The following is a 17,273-nucleotide window of genomic DNA, read 5'->3' as shown; positions in this document are numbered from 1 at the left end:
TCTGCAAACTGCAAAACCAAAAACTACGATTTGCTCTCCCAACTGAGAAATCCAGTTTTGGTCCAGGCTCCAAAAGACAGGGAGCAGACATTAAGCTTCTTAACTCTCATATCCTCTCAAGAACAAAAGTTACAGTTTAATACTATTGTCAAAAACATAAAAAAGGAGTTATCTGGAGAGTCAGGCATATTCCTGTATATATCATCATACCTCTTATCCTGGTCTTCTTGGCTGTCGCTTGCTTTGCTTACAGACAGTAGCCTCTTGTCTCGAGGAACCTGAAATCATGACCAACCATCAGTCAGACTTACATAGATGCAACTGTGACCTTGTGCAGAGAGCTTGACACCAGCATAAGCAAAGAAAATGAAACGGAACATTCTCTGGAGAAAGGTGGCAAATGTGCAATGGCCAGGAGATGGTTAAAGGTGGGAAGCCTGCGTAGCAATGACAGTGGACCAGACACAAAACGGTGATGACTGATGCAAGGTCACAGCGTTCCTGATTGTGCTGTGCTCTGCGGACACAGGCAGTTATCGCTGGACCTGAGCACCTCTTGAGTCCTCCCCTCCTTGGTTGGGTGCAGATGAGGGGAAAGGGTATCTGTACTCTGGAGCAGACAGAAAGCATCTTGGAGCTACAAGTATCCCATTAAGGAATAGGACTGACCCTCCATTGTGATGAGGGACTCTATGCTGACATGTAGAGGGGCAAACTGGGGAGTGGGCTGCACCGTTCAGTGATGAGGCAACATCTAATACCTGGGCCACCTTTATCCACCCTCCCTACATAGCTCACGGCTTGCCTTCCACCCTTCTTCTTCTAATGCACTTTTATTATGGACTTCACAACTACAGTGCCAACTCATTACCTGAAAGATTATTGAAAAAGCGATACTTGAGAGAAGGGACACCCTGACCAGCTGTGTTTCTGAGCATCATCTAATCACCTGACGGCACTATGGATCGCTTTTCTATCTCTGCCACGGATCTCCAATACATGAACAGTGGGTTTAGATTTGTTTGGCTGGTTGGATGCTTTTGATTTTTTTGTTTATCAATTTTGTTTTTTCCCTAAATCTCCAGATCTTCCTTCTAGCCACACACCTTTGCACTGAAAATGCACCCTGCACTATTTTGACATAAAAGAGTGTTTATGAGAAGTCTCTCTTTTCTGGACTCCTCTTGCAGTCCTCATGGATGGCTTCCACTCACCCAAATGTGTCTGCAAGCCCAGCCAGCTAGGCAAGGGAGGCGACACAGCTGAGTGAATAAGAGTCCAGACCTCCACCTGACCGTTTGGGTTCAAATCTCAGCTCTACCACAAACTAACTCTGCCTCAGTTTCCTCAGCTGTAAAAAAGGAATAGTTGTAGTTCTATACCTTACAGGGTGTTCAGTAAAATTAGAAGAGTTAATTTTTTAAAGGCACTTAGCATGGAAATTTATAAGCATCTGCTAAATAAAAACAAAGTAAATCAATTTTAAGTCCTTCATGCACTTATCAATGTTGAGGGTCTACAGAGTAGCAGCATTACTACATGCTAAACAAGAAACAAAATGAGTAAAACAAAACCATCATCTACTAAAGGTGACAGATAATTACAACATTTTAATACCAAGCAAACCCACGGTCACAGCAGCATAATTCACAACAGCCAAAAGGTGTTAATGACTCAAATGTCCATCTACAGATGAATGAATAAACAAAATGTGTTATATACATATATATATATATATACACACACACACAATGGAATATTATTGAGTCTTAAAGATGACATTCTGATACATGCTATAATATGACTGAGTCTTAAAGACATCCCACTGAATCCCATGTGACTCAGATCCATCCGCTTCCCCGTGGAGGCCTGCCTCCTGGCTTGGCCCCCCACCTCTTTTGCCTGGGTTACTGCGTCAGCTAACTGGTCTCTCCTCTCCTTCACTTAGTCCCTGCAAATCCATCTGGCTCCATTAAGAAGAACCAGAGTGATCTTTCAGTTGGACCCCACCGTGCCTTCAGATTTTCTCCCTCCCATCTGGGCCACCCTGAACCATGTTAACTTTTGGCTTCCCAAAGACTGTCCTTAGAGAAACTGAGACCTCTGAGCTCAGGCCCCTTCTTCGAGTCTAGACTCACCACCGTACATCTCTACCTGAATATCCTACAAGCACTTCAAGTCAACAAACAATTATCCTTTTCCCCACAGGGCTTCTGTACTCCGCCTTGGTTAATCTGAGCATCCGCTGAGCTACTGTGATCCTAGTTAAAGAGTTCTCTCATCAAATCTCTCTCTCTCTCTCTCACACACACACACACACACACACACACACACACACACACACAGAATCAGTTGCCAACTTTTATCCAAACAAATACTCAGTGATCTCCTGAACATACTGCTTTGTTTCCATGTTCTGTGACTGACTAAGTAGAGTGGCTGATTTAGAAGAAGCTCACAAATGCTGATCCAGGGAGCAGCTACCATTAGGTCTTACTTTAGGGCTTCATTCTTTTTTATCTGGACAATCACAACAACCTGTTCACTGGATTCTCTGCTCATAATCCATCTCCCTGCGGCTGCTGTTGCTATAACATGTGTAAATCATGTCTCCAATCTACCAGGCCAATGTTCAAAATCCTTTAGTAATAGAGAAAATGATGTCAAAGAATATAATAGAAAAATTACAGGAAATTTCATTTTCTTTAAGCTTCTATCCATTTTCTACACTGTATATAAACTGAAAACAAAAGGCTTTATTTTTAAATTAAAAATAAAAAGACTTCTTTCAAAAATTTCTAAAGCTTATGAATATTTATTAAATCATTTATTCACTCATTCATCTAGCAAAAAAAAACAAGGCCATGTTACCTAGCCCTGCACTCCCTCTTGGGGGAATAAAGCCCAGCCCACCAGCCTGGTCACTTCCAGAAGGAGTCACTGCCTTCATAACCAACCTCTACTGCCCTCCCCCTCACTCACCTCCACAGTTCAGCAAGGCTGATTCCTTGGATTTCACTGAATGCATCCTGGAGTCTGACCTCCCATGTTTTCTTGTCTCCTGTTTGCTTTGCCTAAAATGCTCCCTCTCCGTATGCCTACCTAAAAAACTCTCCTCTGCTTCCCGGTAGAATAGGCACTGCTTCCCGTCTCTTATGTCTCCTGCATTGGCAGGTGGGTTCTTTACAGCTAGCACCACCAGTTTCAGTCCATGGGGTCGCAAGGAGTCGGACATGACTGAGCGACTGAGCACAGCTCTGGAAAACCTGAGCTCTCTGGAAGGCTGGCACACCCTCCTCACTGCACCTGGGGCACATCACCTTCATAGTATTTACTGCCACGCACTGTGGTTATAGGTTTACGGGACTGTTACAGAGGTCCTGGACTGTGACCTCACCAAGGTCTTAAATTGGGTCCCACCTGCCTTTGGATACTCAATCCACCCCCCTAATATCTATCACCATTGCTGGAAGGTCGTGGTGAATTAGCACTTGTGGGATGGATGGATGAATAAATGGATGACCAATGGTTAGACAAACAAACATCTTGGTGTCCAACAGCACCAGGTCAACAGAATAGAGGGGAGCCAACTGGCAGGGGAAGAACATTTTCACCAGAGCTAGAATCAGATGATTACGAATCAACAGCTTCTTCAGGGGAAAAGTAAAGTAAGCCAGAGTAAATCAAACCGCATAAAAATAACAAATGAAATCTGTCATATTTTTCTGTCATGCCTGAAATTAATCAAAAGGTCACAACTGACTTCAGAGCTGTTGTTGGTGAGTCGCTTAAACCCAATAGAGAACGAGGCTAGTATCTGAGTCTTTAAATGACGACAAAGTCTAGCATTTTGGTTATTTTTATAATAGATTTCATCTAAGCTTCAAATGCATATTTTAAAGTTTTGAGCCTATTTTCAAATGGATTCCATTAAAGCATTTTTTAAACAGGGTAGAGTGTTATGGACCGAACTGTATGCCTCCAATGTTTGTATGTTAAAACCCTAGTCTCCAATGTGACTATACTTGGAGACAGGGCCTTTAAGGAGGTGGCTAAGATTAAATGGGGCTTCCCAGGTGGTGCTAGTGATAAAGAATCCACCTGCCAATGCATGAGACACAAGAGATGTGGGTTTGATCCCTGTGTCAGGAAGATCCCCTGGGGTAGGAAATGACAAACCACTCCAGTATTCTTGCCTGGGAAATCCCATGGACAGAGAAGCCTGGGGGGCTACAGTCCATGGGGCTACTTAGTTGGACACAACTGAGAGACTGAGCGCCTAAGGGTAAATGACTTTCTAAAGCTATGGCCCTAATCCGACAGGACTAATGCCCTTCTAGGAAGAGGAAGAGATGCCAGGAGCATGTATGCACAGAGGAAATGCCACGTGAGGCCACAACAAGAAGGGAGCCATCTTGCAAGATGGGAAGGAAGCGAGGCCTCTCCAGAAACCAACGCTGTCAGCACCTTGGTCTTGGACTTTAGTCTCCAGAACTGTAAGAAAATAAATCTCTGTTGTTTAAGGCCCCCAGTCTGTGATATTCTGTCTCAGCAGCCCAAGAAGACTAACTGAGACAGCCTAATGACATAGATATTGGGCATGTACAGGATTGCCCTGGGACCTTTGCAAATTCCACTTAGTTGCCTGAGCTGAAAATAAAAGACCTGATTGGATTCACTCCAGTGATCCTATGGGGACAGTTTTACAATACAGGTGGAAAGACTTTGTAGTGGATAAAGTATTACACCAAGGTACACTTGTGCAGTTTCCAAGGACAGGGACCACCATTTCTTTTGAATGCCTGCTGCATGTCACACATATTCCTCTCTCTACTGTCCAGAGAGGTGATGTACTCCAACCTCAGCAGTGAGGGGAAAATGGTATGTTTTACAAAAAGGATAGATTTTTATTTCCAAAGAGGTATAAAAAGTCTACAGAATTTAAATGATACTGCAGTAGCAATTGCTACAGTAATCTGACTTCCCCAAGTTTATATTCAAAAAAATAGAATCTATAATTTTTTTTCCCTTAACACTCTACTACAGAAAGAAAGTCCATTCTCAAAGTAGATTTAACTTTGTTATAACTTTACTACCAGCATATACAAACTGTAAACAAGAGAGGGCTGAGGCCTGAAAATGATCATTTGCACACAGAGTTTTTAGAAACAAGGCTAATTCTTTAATGTTTAAAGTTTCAAGCAAAAATATAGTGAAGCTTGAGGGAAATAAATGAGCTATGTAACTCTGCTAGTCCACGCAGTCTTAGAAAACATTTTATTGGAATATTTTATATTCTAAATTAATAAATTAATCTAGGAAAATATAAATTCAACAGTAGGAGTTTAGACTTGTTTATAGATTGAGGGTTCTTTTTGGGGGGGTGGGAGCAAGTAGTGATGACTATTTACTTTTTTATTTGAGGTCTGGTTGATGTACAATGTTATATAAGTTTCAGGTGTACAACACAGTAATTTCCAGTTTCTAAAGATCATACTACATTTAGTTATTATAAAATATTGGTGCTATTCCCTGTGTTATACAATTTATCTTTGCAGCTTATTTATTTTATACATAGTAGTTTGTAACTTTTAATCCCCACCCTAAATTTGCCCCTCCTCTCTTCCATCTCCCCACTGGTAACTATCAATTTGTTCTCTATATCTAAGTATGTTTCTTGTTTTGCTATATTCACTGGTGTATTTTTATCTTTTAGATTTCACATATAAGTGACATTATATAGCATTTGTCTTTCTATAACATTTTACTAAGCATAATATCCTCTAAGTCCATCCATGTTGTTACAAATGGCAAATTTTCATTTTTTATGACTGACTAGTATTCCACTGTGTGTGTGTGTGCGTGCACACACACATACACACCACATCTTTACCCATCCATTGATGGACACTTAGGTTGCTTCTGTATCTTAGCAATTGTCAATAATGTTGCTATGAACAGTGAGGTACACATATCTGTGAATCAGTGTTTTGGGTTTTTTCTAATATCTGAGAGTGGAATTGCGGGGTCATATGGTAGTTCTATTTTTAGTTTTTTGAGAAACCTCCATTTTCCAGTTGTTGAACCAATTTACATTCCCACCAACAGCATAGGAGGGTTCCATTTTCTCCATATCCTCAAACAGAGTTTTATGTAAACTCCCTACTCTGTAGCTTAAGCAGAATTTCAACTTTCCTTTTAATATTAATAATGTGCAAAAGGAGAGGTAATCTAGGTACCATATTTGCCAATACTTTACCCTTTGAGTCTATGGGAAATTAAATTCTTTCCCAAATTACTAATGAGTTGTGTTTCAAGGTATATTTCTCTTTTTCATTAATATGAAAGAACTTTCATCTAATAAAAATATCTGAAATTATGTCCATTTCACAGTAGTGGAATAAAATCTGTTTTTTAAAAATAAGAACAATATGTTTCTTCAAAATTATCTTAATATATTTCTTCCTAGTCTTATAAAACTAACATATCTGCTTAATGAAGTTATAAAGGTTACCAAAAAGCTTTAATGACCCAAGTGATTAAATCATAGTCACTTTAATGATGTTACCAGATTTTAATGTGTCGAGCTTAACTATTTTTTATAATAGATAAAAATAGCTTTGCAATTTCTTTCCAGGGATGAGGTCATTTCCAAACATTAAGTATAAACGCTAAAGTCTAATAAATTGAAACCCTCAAGAAATAGCCTAGAACAGGAAACAGTCTAACATGATAAGTTCTGTACCATCCTCAATACTTTCTGAAAAGGTTCACCCCAAAACGTTTAGAAATCATCCTTGTGTGTTTCAAATTAGCTTCTCAGTCAAAAAGCATTTAAATATATAAAACAGTCACAAACAAAAGAAGAAACGAAAACCTGCCGAGAAAGCATCTTTGGTTTTCAGGCTCAGTTGTTTTCAGGTGCTTCCTTTCAGTGTAGGAAACTGCCCTACTTGCATGAAATGGAGATTAGCCCCCACATCCTTTCATGTGGACCCCAGTTCCCAAAGTGAAAGCCCCTTTTTGCCAAGTCAGGAGTCATGTTGGGAATTGTACACCTTCACAAGAGAGCTGTGAAATCTGCCAATTCCAGCTCTCTTAGTAAGGGGGAGAAGTCAACCTAGACTGCAAGGGTGCAAGTAGAATGCCTTTCCTTTATTTCTCCAGCACTTTCTAACCATAAAAGATGCATTTATTTGAGTCAATAATATCCTCATTTAAAATAGCCTGGATGGGCCAAACTATCTCTATTAAAACACTACCTTTAATACAGGACTCATACCTCCTATCAGGTTGGCCAAAATGTTTGCTTGTAACAGCTTACGGAAAAACTCGAACCAACTTTTTGGCCAGCCCAATATCTCATCTTTGATAAGCACAACTCGGAACTTCCCTGGTGTCTCAGATGGTAAGGAATCTGCCTGCAGTGTAGGAGACCCAGCCGGGTTTGATCCCTGGGTCAGGAAGATTCCCTGGAGAAGGGAGCAGCAACCCAGTCTAGTATTCTTGCCTGGAAAATTCCATGGATAGCGGAGCCTGGCAGTACAGTCCATAAGGTTGCATAGAGTCGGACACAGCTGAGAGGCTAACAAGCACAACTTGGCTTGACTTTATTTTCTCTCCCCACAGAGGGAGCCCTCCTTAGTGTTCTAATAGAGAAAATTAGAGGAAGCTGGAAAAGGAATGAGTAATTTTAGAGAACATTGGTCAAAGAGTAGGCTTGGGGGTGGTCGGTCAGTGCCAGGGTTGGTACTGGTATTGGTGTTGGTGGGAGATCCTTCTTCTAAGTCACTTCAGTCATGTCTGACTCTGTGCAACCCCATAGATGGCAGCCCACTAGGCTCCTCTGTCCCTGGGATTCTCCAGGCAGAATACTGGAGTGGGTTGCATTTCCTTCTCCAATGCAGGCTCCTCTGTCCATGGGATTTTCCAGGCAAGAGTACTGGAGTGGGTTGCCACTGATCCTTGGAAAGCATGAAAACTCTGGTTTAGGAGAGACACAGGAGGCAGCACAACTTGCAATGCTGGAGCCTGCTGGAAGGAAACAGGAACTGGGATGCAGGAAGGAAGCAGGAAACCGAGACTGACTTAACTAAAAGAAAAATTCCTCCTGTATGATTTTCTCCTGATGGAGGGAGAGGGCAAGAGGAGGATTTAGTTCTTATTCTAAAGAGTGGCGCCCAACCAGCAAAATAAACACAGCCATTTTCACCTTTGTGCCAATCCCAGCATAAGCCCAGGTGTTTACAATCAAATCAGGCAATAAATATCCTCAATCAGTAAATACTTGTTGACTTTTTACATTTCAATGGTTCTAAGGAAGCAGGTCATACCAGATATAGTCCTTTATAGTAGAGACAGACCAATGTTTGTCGTTTGATTTCCTGAAATACTCCTGTTTTGAAGGTACCTATGACAAGTATTTTTGTAATGCAAGTGAATTACATTCATTTTGTTTTAAGGATTTTTCAAAATAAATACTGAGTGCCCGGTGAAACAAAGGGAGACAGATTTTGGAATTGCTGCAAAAGTCTACCATAAAACCATTCATTGGTATATTTCTTACAAAAGTGAAAAATCTAGAAATCCTGATGTTTCTTATAAAATGGAATATCTAAAAGCAAACTAGGGAGTTCCCTGGCACTCCAGTGGTTAGGACTTGGGACTTGTACTGCTGCTTTCACTGATGGGACTGGGTTCAGTCCCTGGTCGGGGAACTAAGATCCTGCACATCACAGGGTTCAGCCAAAAAATAAATAAATAAAAACATAAAGGTTCTCATTATTCCATTTATTTATTTCATTTTATTAATTTATTTATTTTTGGCTGCACCATGCATCATGAGGGATCTTAGTTCCCCAACCAGGGATGGAACCCACGCCCCCTGCAATGGAAGCACAGAGTCTTAACCACTGATTGCCAGGGAAGTCCCACATTACTTAATTTAAAAATACTAATAAAATAAAATAAGAAATAAAACCAGCTTCAATGCCCCAAAACAGCAATGACTAAATTACGGTACAGCCACACAATGTAATATTCTTTGTTCACCAAAAGTCATAAGGTAAAAATGGCAGCAAAGTACTGCAATATGATGTGAAGCAGGAATTAAATGTGAAAGTGAAAGCCGCTCAGTTGTGTTCGACTCTTTGCAACCCACGGACTTCTGCAAGCCAGAATACTGGAGTGGGTAGCCTTTCCCTTCTCCAGGGGATCTTCCCAGCCCAGGGATTGAACCCATGTCTCCTGCATTGCAGGCGTTTTCTTTACCAGTTGAGCCACAAGGGCAGCCCAAGAACACTGGAGTGGGTAGCCTATCCCTTCTCCAGTGGATCTTCCCCACCCAGGAATCAAACACAGGTCTCTGGCCTTGCAGGCATTAAATGTAGATACTATGTATGCTTGTAAACAGAGGGCACGGAGTCAGTATCCGAAAAGGAAAACTCCCTCTGAGCAGGGCTGAAGTTGGGCTTCATAGACTGGAAACAGGGAAGCAATGAGACAAGAAGAGGCTGAGTTCCACGGTGAGTGTGGAGATACCCTTGGTTCTCTGGCCTGGGACGAAGTTTGTCCTCTCTGCCCACAGAGAGGGGCGGTCCTAGGGGCCGAGGGCGGAGGGAGGCGGGGCTCCGCGGTCTACCTTGTAGTAGTCGTACAGCAGGCCAAGCGCGGCCGCGCTGTCCTCGTCTCCGTTGATGCTCATCATTGCCTTGGTGGCCGCCGTCAGGGGGTTCTCCAAATACGACTTCCAGGCTTCATCCTCACTGGTGTAGGCTCTTCGGGTATTAAATGGAGGCTCACTGGGCATGGGCACTAAGGCCACCAGTCGTTTATTACTGTGAAAGCAAGAGAAATGCGAGATTCCTGATCAGAGAAGTGTTCTTTTTTCCCACTAAGTATACACGTGGAATAAAAATGCGCACGTTATTTGGTTCACTTGTGCTTCCCCAGAATGGAAGAGAAGGAAGATTGAGACCAAAGTGATGGCCACATCACATTGATAAAGCCACTGATTTATTTCTTTACTGTCCAGGAGAGGTAATAATGGCCTTTAAAAGGTAGTTTAGAAGTAGTGTAAGTTGACTCCTTTCACACTCGGCTTTTCATAACCAATCAGTTCAGGAGCCAACTCATTTTATGTGATTATCCTTCATTCATATATATTAGAATGAAACCCTGGGAGGGAACACGTTTCATTTAATTCTGTAAGTTCTAGTGCATAAATATGTGCAACACATTAAAAGTAATCGGCATGTCAATGGCGGTTAAAAAACAATTTCATCTAGTGTAATTCACACTATATCTGCTAGCAAATTGGTCTATAGACCAATCCAAGTCCTTTAATTTAAAAGGCAATAGAAGCTACAGGAACAAGGCACAAGGCGTCCTGCAGATATGATGCATCATACGGGTGGCAAGCAACAGGAAAGAGATTAACTCTGTACATGAGTCCTGTGTTCCATGGGATCCTACCATATTTAAAGGACATCGAAGCTACAGATCATAAAAGATCATCACAGAGAGTAAGGAGGGCACCTGGAGAATCTTCAGCAGACAAGAGGGTTTAGAGTTGTTTGTCAGTCCTAACCAAGCCACTCAGGTAAAGCAGCAAATGACCATCAAAGCAATTTTTTAAGGAGGATTCAATACTAACTCAAGTACCTGGTGGCTCAGATGGTAAAAAATCCACCTGCAATGCAGGTGACTCACCCGGGTTTGATCCCTAGGTCGAGAAGATCCCCTGAAGAAGGGAATGGCTACCCACTCCAGTATTCTTGCCTGGATAATTCCATGGATAGAGGAACCTGGTGGGCTATAGTCCACGGGGTCGCAAAGAGTTGGACACGACTGAATGACTTTCACTTTCACCCTTAAACCACCACAGTCCTCAGCAGCACACGCCAGCCTTGTTCATTGAAATGAAATCAGAAAGTAATAATGAGACGTTGTATTTCAGTAACACCTGGGTCTACTCAGGGTAACGTGACACAGACAAGTGGCAAGACTGCGAAGGCAGCATGCATGCCGATCAGTGGAAATGCATCCAGCAAGAGCCTTCCGACGGTCATTCAGTAAAGACAAACCTTTTTGCTGATATTCCTGCAGGGCCCTCTAACGGTAGATGGTCTTCCAGCTCACTTTGTGGTGGAAGATTGGTGTGAACTCACAACAAAGGCTGTGTTGAGGATGCTTTGTGTGGAGGCATGGTGTCATGCATCGATGGAGGGTCAGAAAATAACACTGACATTGGTGACATATATTGGGGGGAGGGGGGCGGGAAATCCACATTGAGCAGAGTGGAATTTTAGATGGTCTCCGAATTTTAGATGGTTTGAACTCTTTGTGCCAGTGGCTTGGTGGAACTGATTGGGAGGAAAGAGAAAATAATGACCCAACTGTACATGAACTGAATTAAAAGGGTAAAAACCAAGTTTCTGGAAGTAAACAGGAAAACCCTGGTGGAAGGCCTTTCTACCCGATCAGCTGTGTGGTGATGTGCGGCAGCACAGGCTCTGGAAGTGAGTCTCTGTTCACTGTTTACCGTGGAGGAATGCTGCCTGAGGTTCGGTTTCTTCATGCCTTACATAAAGTCAGCACTATTTTTAGTTTCTTAAGGAACCTCCAGACTGTTCTTTCCTTAGTGAAGTGAGTGAAAGTCGCTCAGTTGTGTCCAACTGTTTGTGACCCCCTGGACTGTATAATCCATGGAATTCTCCAGACCACAATACTGGAGTGGGTAGCCTATCCCTTCTCCAGGGGATTTTCCCAAGCCAGGAATCGGACCAGGATCTCCTGCATGGCTGGTGGATTCTTTTACCAACTGAGCTCTGAGGGAAACCCTTCTTCCTTAGTGGCTGCACCAATTTACATTCTCCCCAAGGGTGTAGGCGGCTTCCCTTCTCTCTCCACACCCTCTCCAGCACCTATTGCTTCTGGATTTTTTGATGACAGCCGTCTGACTGATGTGAATGAATAACCAACAAGAACCAACTGTTTAGTACAGGGAACTCTGCTTAATATGGAACAACCTAACTGGGGAAAGAATTTGAAAAAAGGAGACATGTATCTGTATAAGTGAATCACTCTGTGGTCCGACTGACACTAACACAACATTGTTAATCAACTCCACTCCAATATAAAACAGAAAGTTAAAACACCAAGCACAGCAATGCCTACCCTACTAACCTCACAGTATGACTGTGAGAACTCAATAAGATAATGGATAAAACAACTGTAAACTGAACAACAAGTATTACTCTCACAGCACAGTTCTACATTCCTATAACGTTTGAGGGCATAGCAACTTTTGGTTATAACATAGAAGTGCTAAAGGTAATCATTAATTAAGGGAGTCTGAAGTTGTTTACTTAGCTATTTTCCATAAGAACCCAACAGACACCAAATATCATGCTATATGGGGAGGGTGTGATGGCAAAGGACACGGGCACTGCCCTGCAGCCCACGTAGCCTCCAGGAAGGGAAAGCAAGCACCAGTGTTACACGAGTGATGAGCGTGAGAAATGAACAGGGTCATGAGTGAGGGTTTATGACAGAGGGGACTAACCTAGCCAGAGGACCCAGGAGGAAGCAAAGCTTCCACAAAGACCTGAAGGAAAGGCAGGAGAGTGCTGGTCAGGGGTGAAATGGGCAGATGTGAGAAAAAAAAATTTTAAGTGAAGAGTGTATTGGTAATGCAAAATAATGGGATTATCTGACAAAAGGAGCACATTTGTATTCATTTTGGAGAGTCCAAGAAATTTACATTTTTTATATACAATGGTGTATTTGTCATAAAAAAGAAGTAAATAGTGCCATTTGCAGCAACATGGATGGACCTAGAGACGATCATACTAAGTGAGAAAGTCAGAGAAAGACAGATACCATACGATACCCCTTATGTGTGGAGTCTAAAATATGACACAAATGAAGTTATCTACAAAAGCAGAAAGACTCACAGACTCAGAGGACAGACTTGTGATTGCTAGTGGCAGGCGAGGTTGGGGAGGGATGGGGTGGGAGTTTGGGGTTAGCAATGCAAACTAGTAGATAGAGAACGGCTAAACACCAAAGCCCTACTGGATAGCACAGGGACCTATATTCAATATCTTGTGATAAACCATAATGGGAAAGGATATATAAAAAGAATGTATACGTATATGTATAATTGAATCTCTTCGCTGTGCAGTAGAAATTAATACAACATCATAAATCAACTACTCCTCAATGTAAAAAAAAAAAAAGAAATTTACACATTTTGATTTAATAATAAAACAGCATTTCCATGTTGTGGACATTACTAATCACAGAGGAGAGAGTTGGATTTAGAGACAGAATTTTGGCGGACTCCAGAGTCTGTAAGTGGGAGAAATGATGTCTCTGGGAGGACCAAGAAGGAAGGCTGTGCTGGCGGGCCATGGGGCAGTGCCATTACCACCCCCCCTCCCCCCCAGTCGCTTAGAAGAAGCCACTCTGCAGCCTTCAGTTAGAGGGCAAAACAGAGGAATCTGAATCCTATTTGCTGCCCAGGAGTGCCCACACATCATGTATACTTCCTAAAACCACCCAGCAGGAAGGAAGAGCTTTATGTTACTTGTAGTGACCTCACCACTGAAAAAGATGGGGATTTGACTCTCCTTACTTAAGAAAAGCTGGGAGGCGGGGTGGGGGTGGGGTGGGGGTGGAGTGTTAATTACAACACTGGCTAATTTCCAAAATTTAGCAGGAAGCCCCAGGGTGAAGGATAAGAGCCAACTCTTGATTTACACTAAGTAGCGTCCTCATTCACTGGAGAGATTTTGTTCCTTGAGTCTTCCTTTTTCTCCGTCCTGCTGAGTCTCCTGGATTGCTGATTTCATATGTTCCCAGCACAAACGTTCACTCATAAATCTAGATTTATCAGCTTTTCTATGAAGAACTGTTTGATGAATCTTTACATGATCAATAGAAAAAAATATTCTGGGATAGTACAACCTTGCTAGCTGTTTCTGTTCACATTTTTTGATGGCTAAAGGAGTTTTATGCTCTTCCCTTTAACTGCATAATGACTTTGGTTTTTTTTCCCTTAGATTATAATCTCTCCAGTACAGAGCACTGTTGAATAAAGCTTGGTTTAATAAAAACAGAACAATCTCTCTGGTACACTGAGCAAAAATGTAGACCTGTAAAGAAAGGAAAGTTTTCACAGAACAGCTTTTACCAAAGTTTGCAACACTTTCTGAAGGTGAGTTTCATCATTGCTTTTTTGGAATAGAAGTTCTAATCATGCACCGGTCAGCTTTTTAAATATCCTTTCAGTAGCTTTAGGTGTGCAATTTTCTGAGTTGCTTTGAACACAGACTACATCAACTATAAACCTGATCCCTGTTCTTCCTTGGAGGAAAGTTTACATTAGCACCTGAGTATTCCCAGCAAGGCTAAAGGCCTTGTTAGATCATAGATTTTTTTTTTTTTTTTTTTGTCTTTCATTTGTTTCTTTAATCCACTACTTCATTTTGTTGATGCTGGGAGAAAAACTAAGATGAGTGAGTCATCAGCTGAAGTAGTGAAAGAGGTGGAGCATTCATGAGACTGAGATCATAACCAACAGGTCAAGAAAAACTCCAGATCACTCCACCACAACCTACCAGGCCCTGGGGCATTAGGAAGAGTCTAACGGAGGGAATGCTTTGCTGGGGAGAAGCATACAGAACTTAACACATAATGCCTTCACCTCCTAAAAATATGTGCAGTAATAGTCAACAAATTCAGACATAAATTCATTTCACTTGGGAGCACAAAAAACCAGGACAGTGAAGTTTTCACGTCAAATTATCAGTTTCAATTCATTTCTTACCATTCTTAAAAAAAAAAAAAACAATTCCTAGAAGAGCTTTAGTCTTTCTTTGTGGGGAGGGTTGTTTGGGAGCTTTTTGCCTTAATCTAGGGGGAGAATGGTTAAACTTCAGTTTTCATCTCAGCTCTGTCAATTTGTGAATTTGGATGAGGTACTTTACTTCTTCAAGCTTCTGTTTCTTCCTCTGTATCATATCAGACTTACAGTGTTGTTCTAAAGGTAAACTCAGATATTGACATACAATGAGCCTGGTACATTACAGATCTTCAATAAATAATAGTTAGAAGTATTCTCTTTAGAACGGATTCTATTAATGACCTCCACTCAAAATCCAACAGACGGCTCTCCGTTCCTAATCTCCTTGGATTTTCTTGGCCATTTCTCACTTCTGTAAAATCTTGCCTGGCCTGGCTTCTAAGATACTGTACCAAGGCAGTTCTCCTCTGCAGCCAAACATTCTTTTCCAATTGCTACTCTGCGGGCCTGAGAAGTCGCTTCAGTCATGTCTGACTCTTTGCAACCCTATGGACTGTAGCCCACCAGGCTCCTCTGTCCATGGGATTCTCCAGGCAGGTATACTGGAGTGGGCTGCCATGCACTTCTCCAGGGGATCTTCCCAATTCAGGGATCAAACCCCATCTCCTACATCTGCATTGGCAAGCGGTTCTTTACCACGAGCGCCACCTGCAAAGCCTACAGTCTACTCTCCTCTTCCTGTTCCCTAACTCTCATCATTCCTGGGCCCTTGGTTCTTTTCTCTCCCTTGTTGATCCACACGGCTTTCATTCATCCTCCACTTTCATGTCTAACAGACATGTATCACCTAAGAGCCAGTTCTGCCTTCTCTCTTAGATGCCTGTTGTCAACTTAAACTCAGTCCAGAACTAAGGTAACCATCATTTCTCAGCTGAGCACAACTCATCATCACCTGTCCCTAGTTATCCAGAGCCAAATCTTATGTACTGGTTTAAAATATAGATTCTGTGGGAGGGGACAACTGAGATGTACTCTCAAATGAAACAGAATAATAATATCCACTCTCTAGGATTTTCTCAGAATTAAAATTGACACAGTATAAAAGTATCATGTGTGTTAGCTATTATACTTTCTATGGAGTCAGTCACCATATCCATGATCACAGTTTTAGTCTTATCTCTTCACGCCTCCAAGTGGTCTCGTTATCCTTCAGCTTTCCCCCTGTTCAATCTCTACTGAAGCCCTATGGAATCACCTTCATAGTTAATTACTTTCAAGAGTGTTCTATGTTTCTTCACCACCTGTAATATCGAGTCCAAAATCCTCCATCTGATACTTAGGATTCTCCATTATCAGGCCCCTACCTACCTCTCAAAATTTATTCCTACTTGCTTAGCATAAGGAGTTGAACCATTTAGCTGAAATTCCACAAAGAAGCCCCATTTCTGTATCCATGCTTTTGCTCAGACTGTTCCCCTGCCTGAAACTGCCTTCCTGCTTCTCTCCATCTAAACTCTACTCTTAGCAAAGTCCAGCTCCAACATCCCATCTTGCAGAAAATACTCCCTGATTGTTCCTATTTGAGTTTTTAAGGGTTTTCCTATACTACAAACTCCTACAGTATGTATACTATTTACTATATGTGCTGTGCTGTGCTAAGTCTCTCAGTCATGTCCAACTCTTTGTGACCCCATGGACTGTAACCCACCAGGCTCCTCTGTCCATGGGGATTCTCTAGGCAAGAATACTGGAGTGGGTAGCCATGCCCTCCTCCAGGGATCTTCCCAACCCAGAGATCAAACCCAGGTCCCACACTGCAGGCAGATTCTTTACCGTCTGAACCACCAGGGAAGCTCAAGAATACTGGAGTGGGTAGCCTATCCCGTCTCCAGGGGATTTTCCTGACCCAGGAATTGAACCGGGATCTCCTGCATTGCAGGCAGATTCTTTACCAGCTGAGCTACCCGGGAAGCCCATTTACAACATATTCTACCATTTAATTTTTACTATGCAAAGAATACCAGTTATGGAGAGAACACTGTTATTCAGCTGTTAGAGCCACCAACTACTCCAAGAAAGTAGCATTTGTTAATCAAAAAGCCAGGAGTTCCCGTACATAGTCCAGTCTATCCTACACCACGTCCCCGACCTGCCTTGGATTCCCAACCTGCCCGACTTCACTCAAAGATCTGCGAATCCCTCTTCTCCAACTTTGCACTGGCTTTCTTCCGAAAGCACTAGTCCCCACTCTATCTCACACACACACACACACACACACACACACACACACACACACACACACCCCTCCCTGAGTCAAGGAGAACACCTAGACACCTGGACTGGCCCTAGGCACTTATCTCTTAAAAGGCAGCTAATGTAGAGTCATCCATGAACCTTTATTTTCTTCCATCCACTTCATTTAAAAATCCTATAGATATTACCTTCAAAATATACCTAGACTGTG

The 17,273-nt window shown here is 42.1% G+C and overlaps 1 protein-coding gene across 3 annotated transcripts in view; it reads right to left on the bottom strand.

Annotated features, from left to right (window-relative positions):
- Positions 1 to 17,273, bottom strand: part of GRHL2 (grainyhead like transcription factor 2) — a 172,166-nt gene that overhangs the window by 117,865 nt on the left and 37,028 nt on the right. For all 3 annotated transcript variants that reach the window (XM_005689192.3, XM_005689190.3, XM_005689191.3), the window contains exons 2-3: positions 9,641 to 9,836; positions 211 to 278 (exon numbers count right to left, since the gene is read on the bottom strand). In XM_005689192.3, coding sequence (XP_005689249.1) covers positions 211 to 278; positions 9,641 to 9,808 — 236 coding nt within the window. In that variant the 5' untranslated portion in view covers positions 9,809 to 9,836. The remainder of the gene's footprint in view (positions 1 to 210; positions 279 to 9,640; positions 9,837 to 17,273) is intronic.

The sequence above is a fragment of the Capra hircus genome, chromosome 14 (assembly GCF_001704415.2).
Source record: "Capra hircus breed San Clemente chromosome 14, ASM170441v1, whole genome shotgun sequence".
NCBI classification, from domain to species: domain Eukaryota; kingdom Metazoa; phylum Chordata; class Mammalia; order Artiodactyla; family Bovidae; genus Capra; species Capra hircus.
This window is presented reverse-complemented; position numbering and strand designations above follow the sequence as displayed.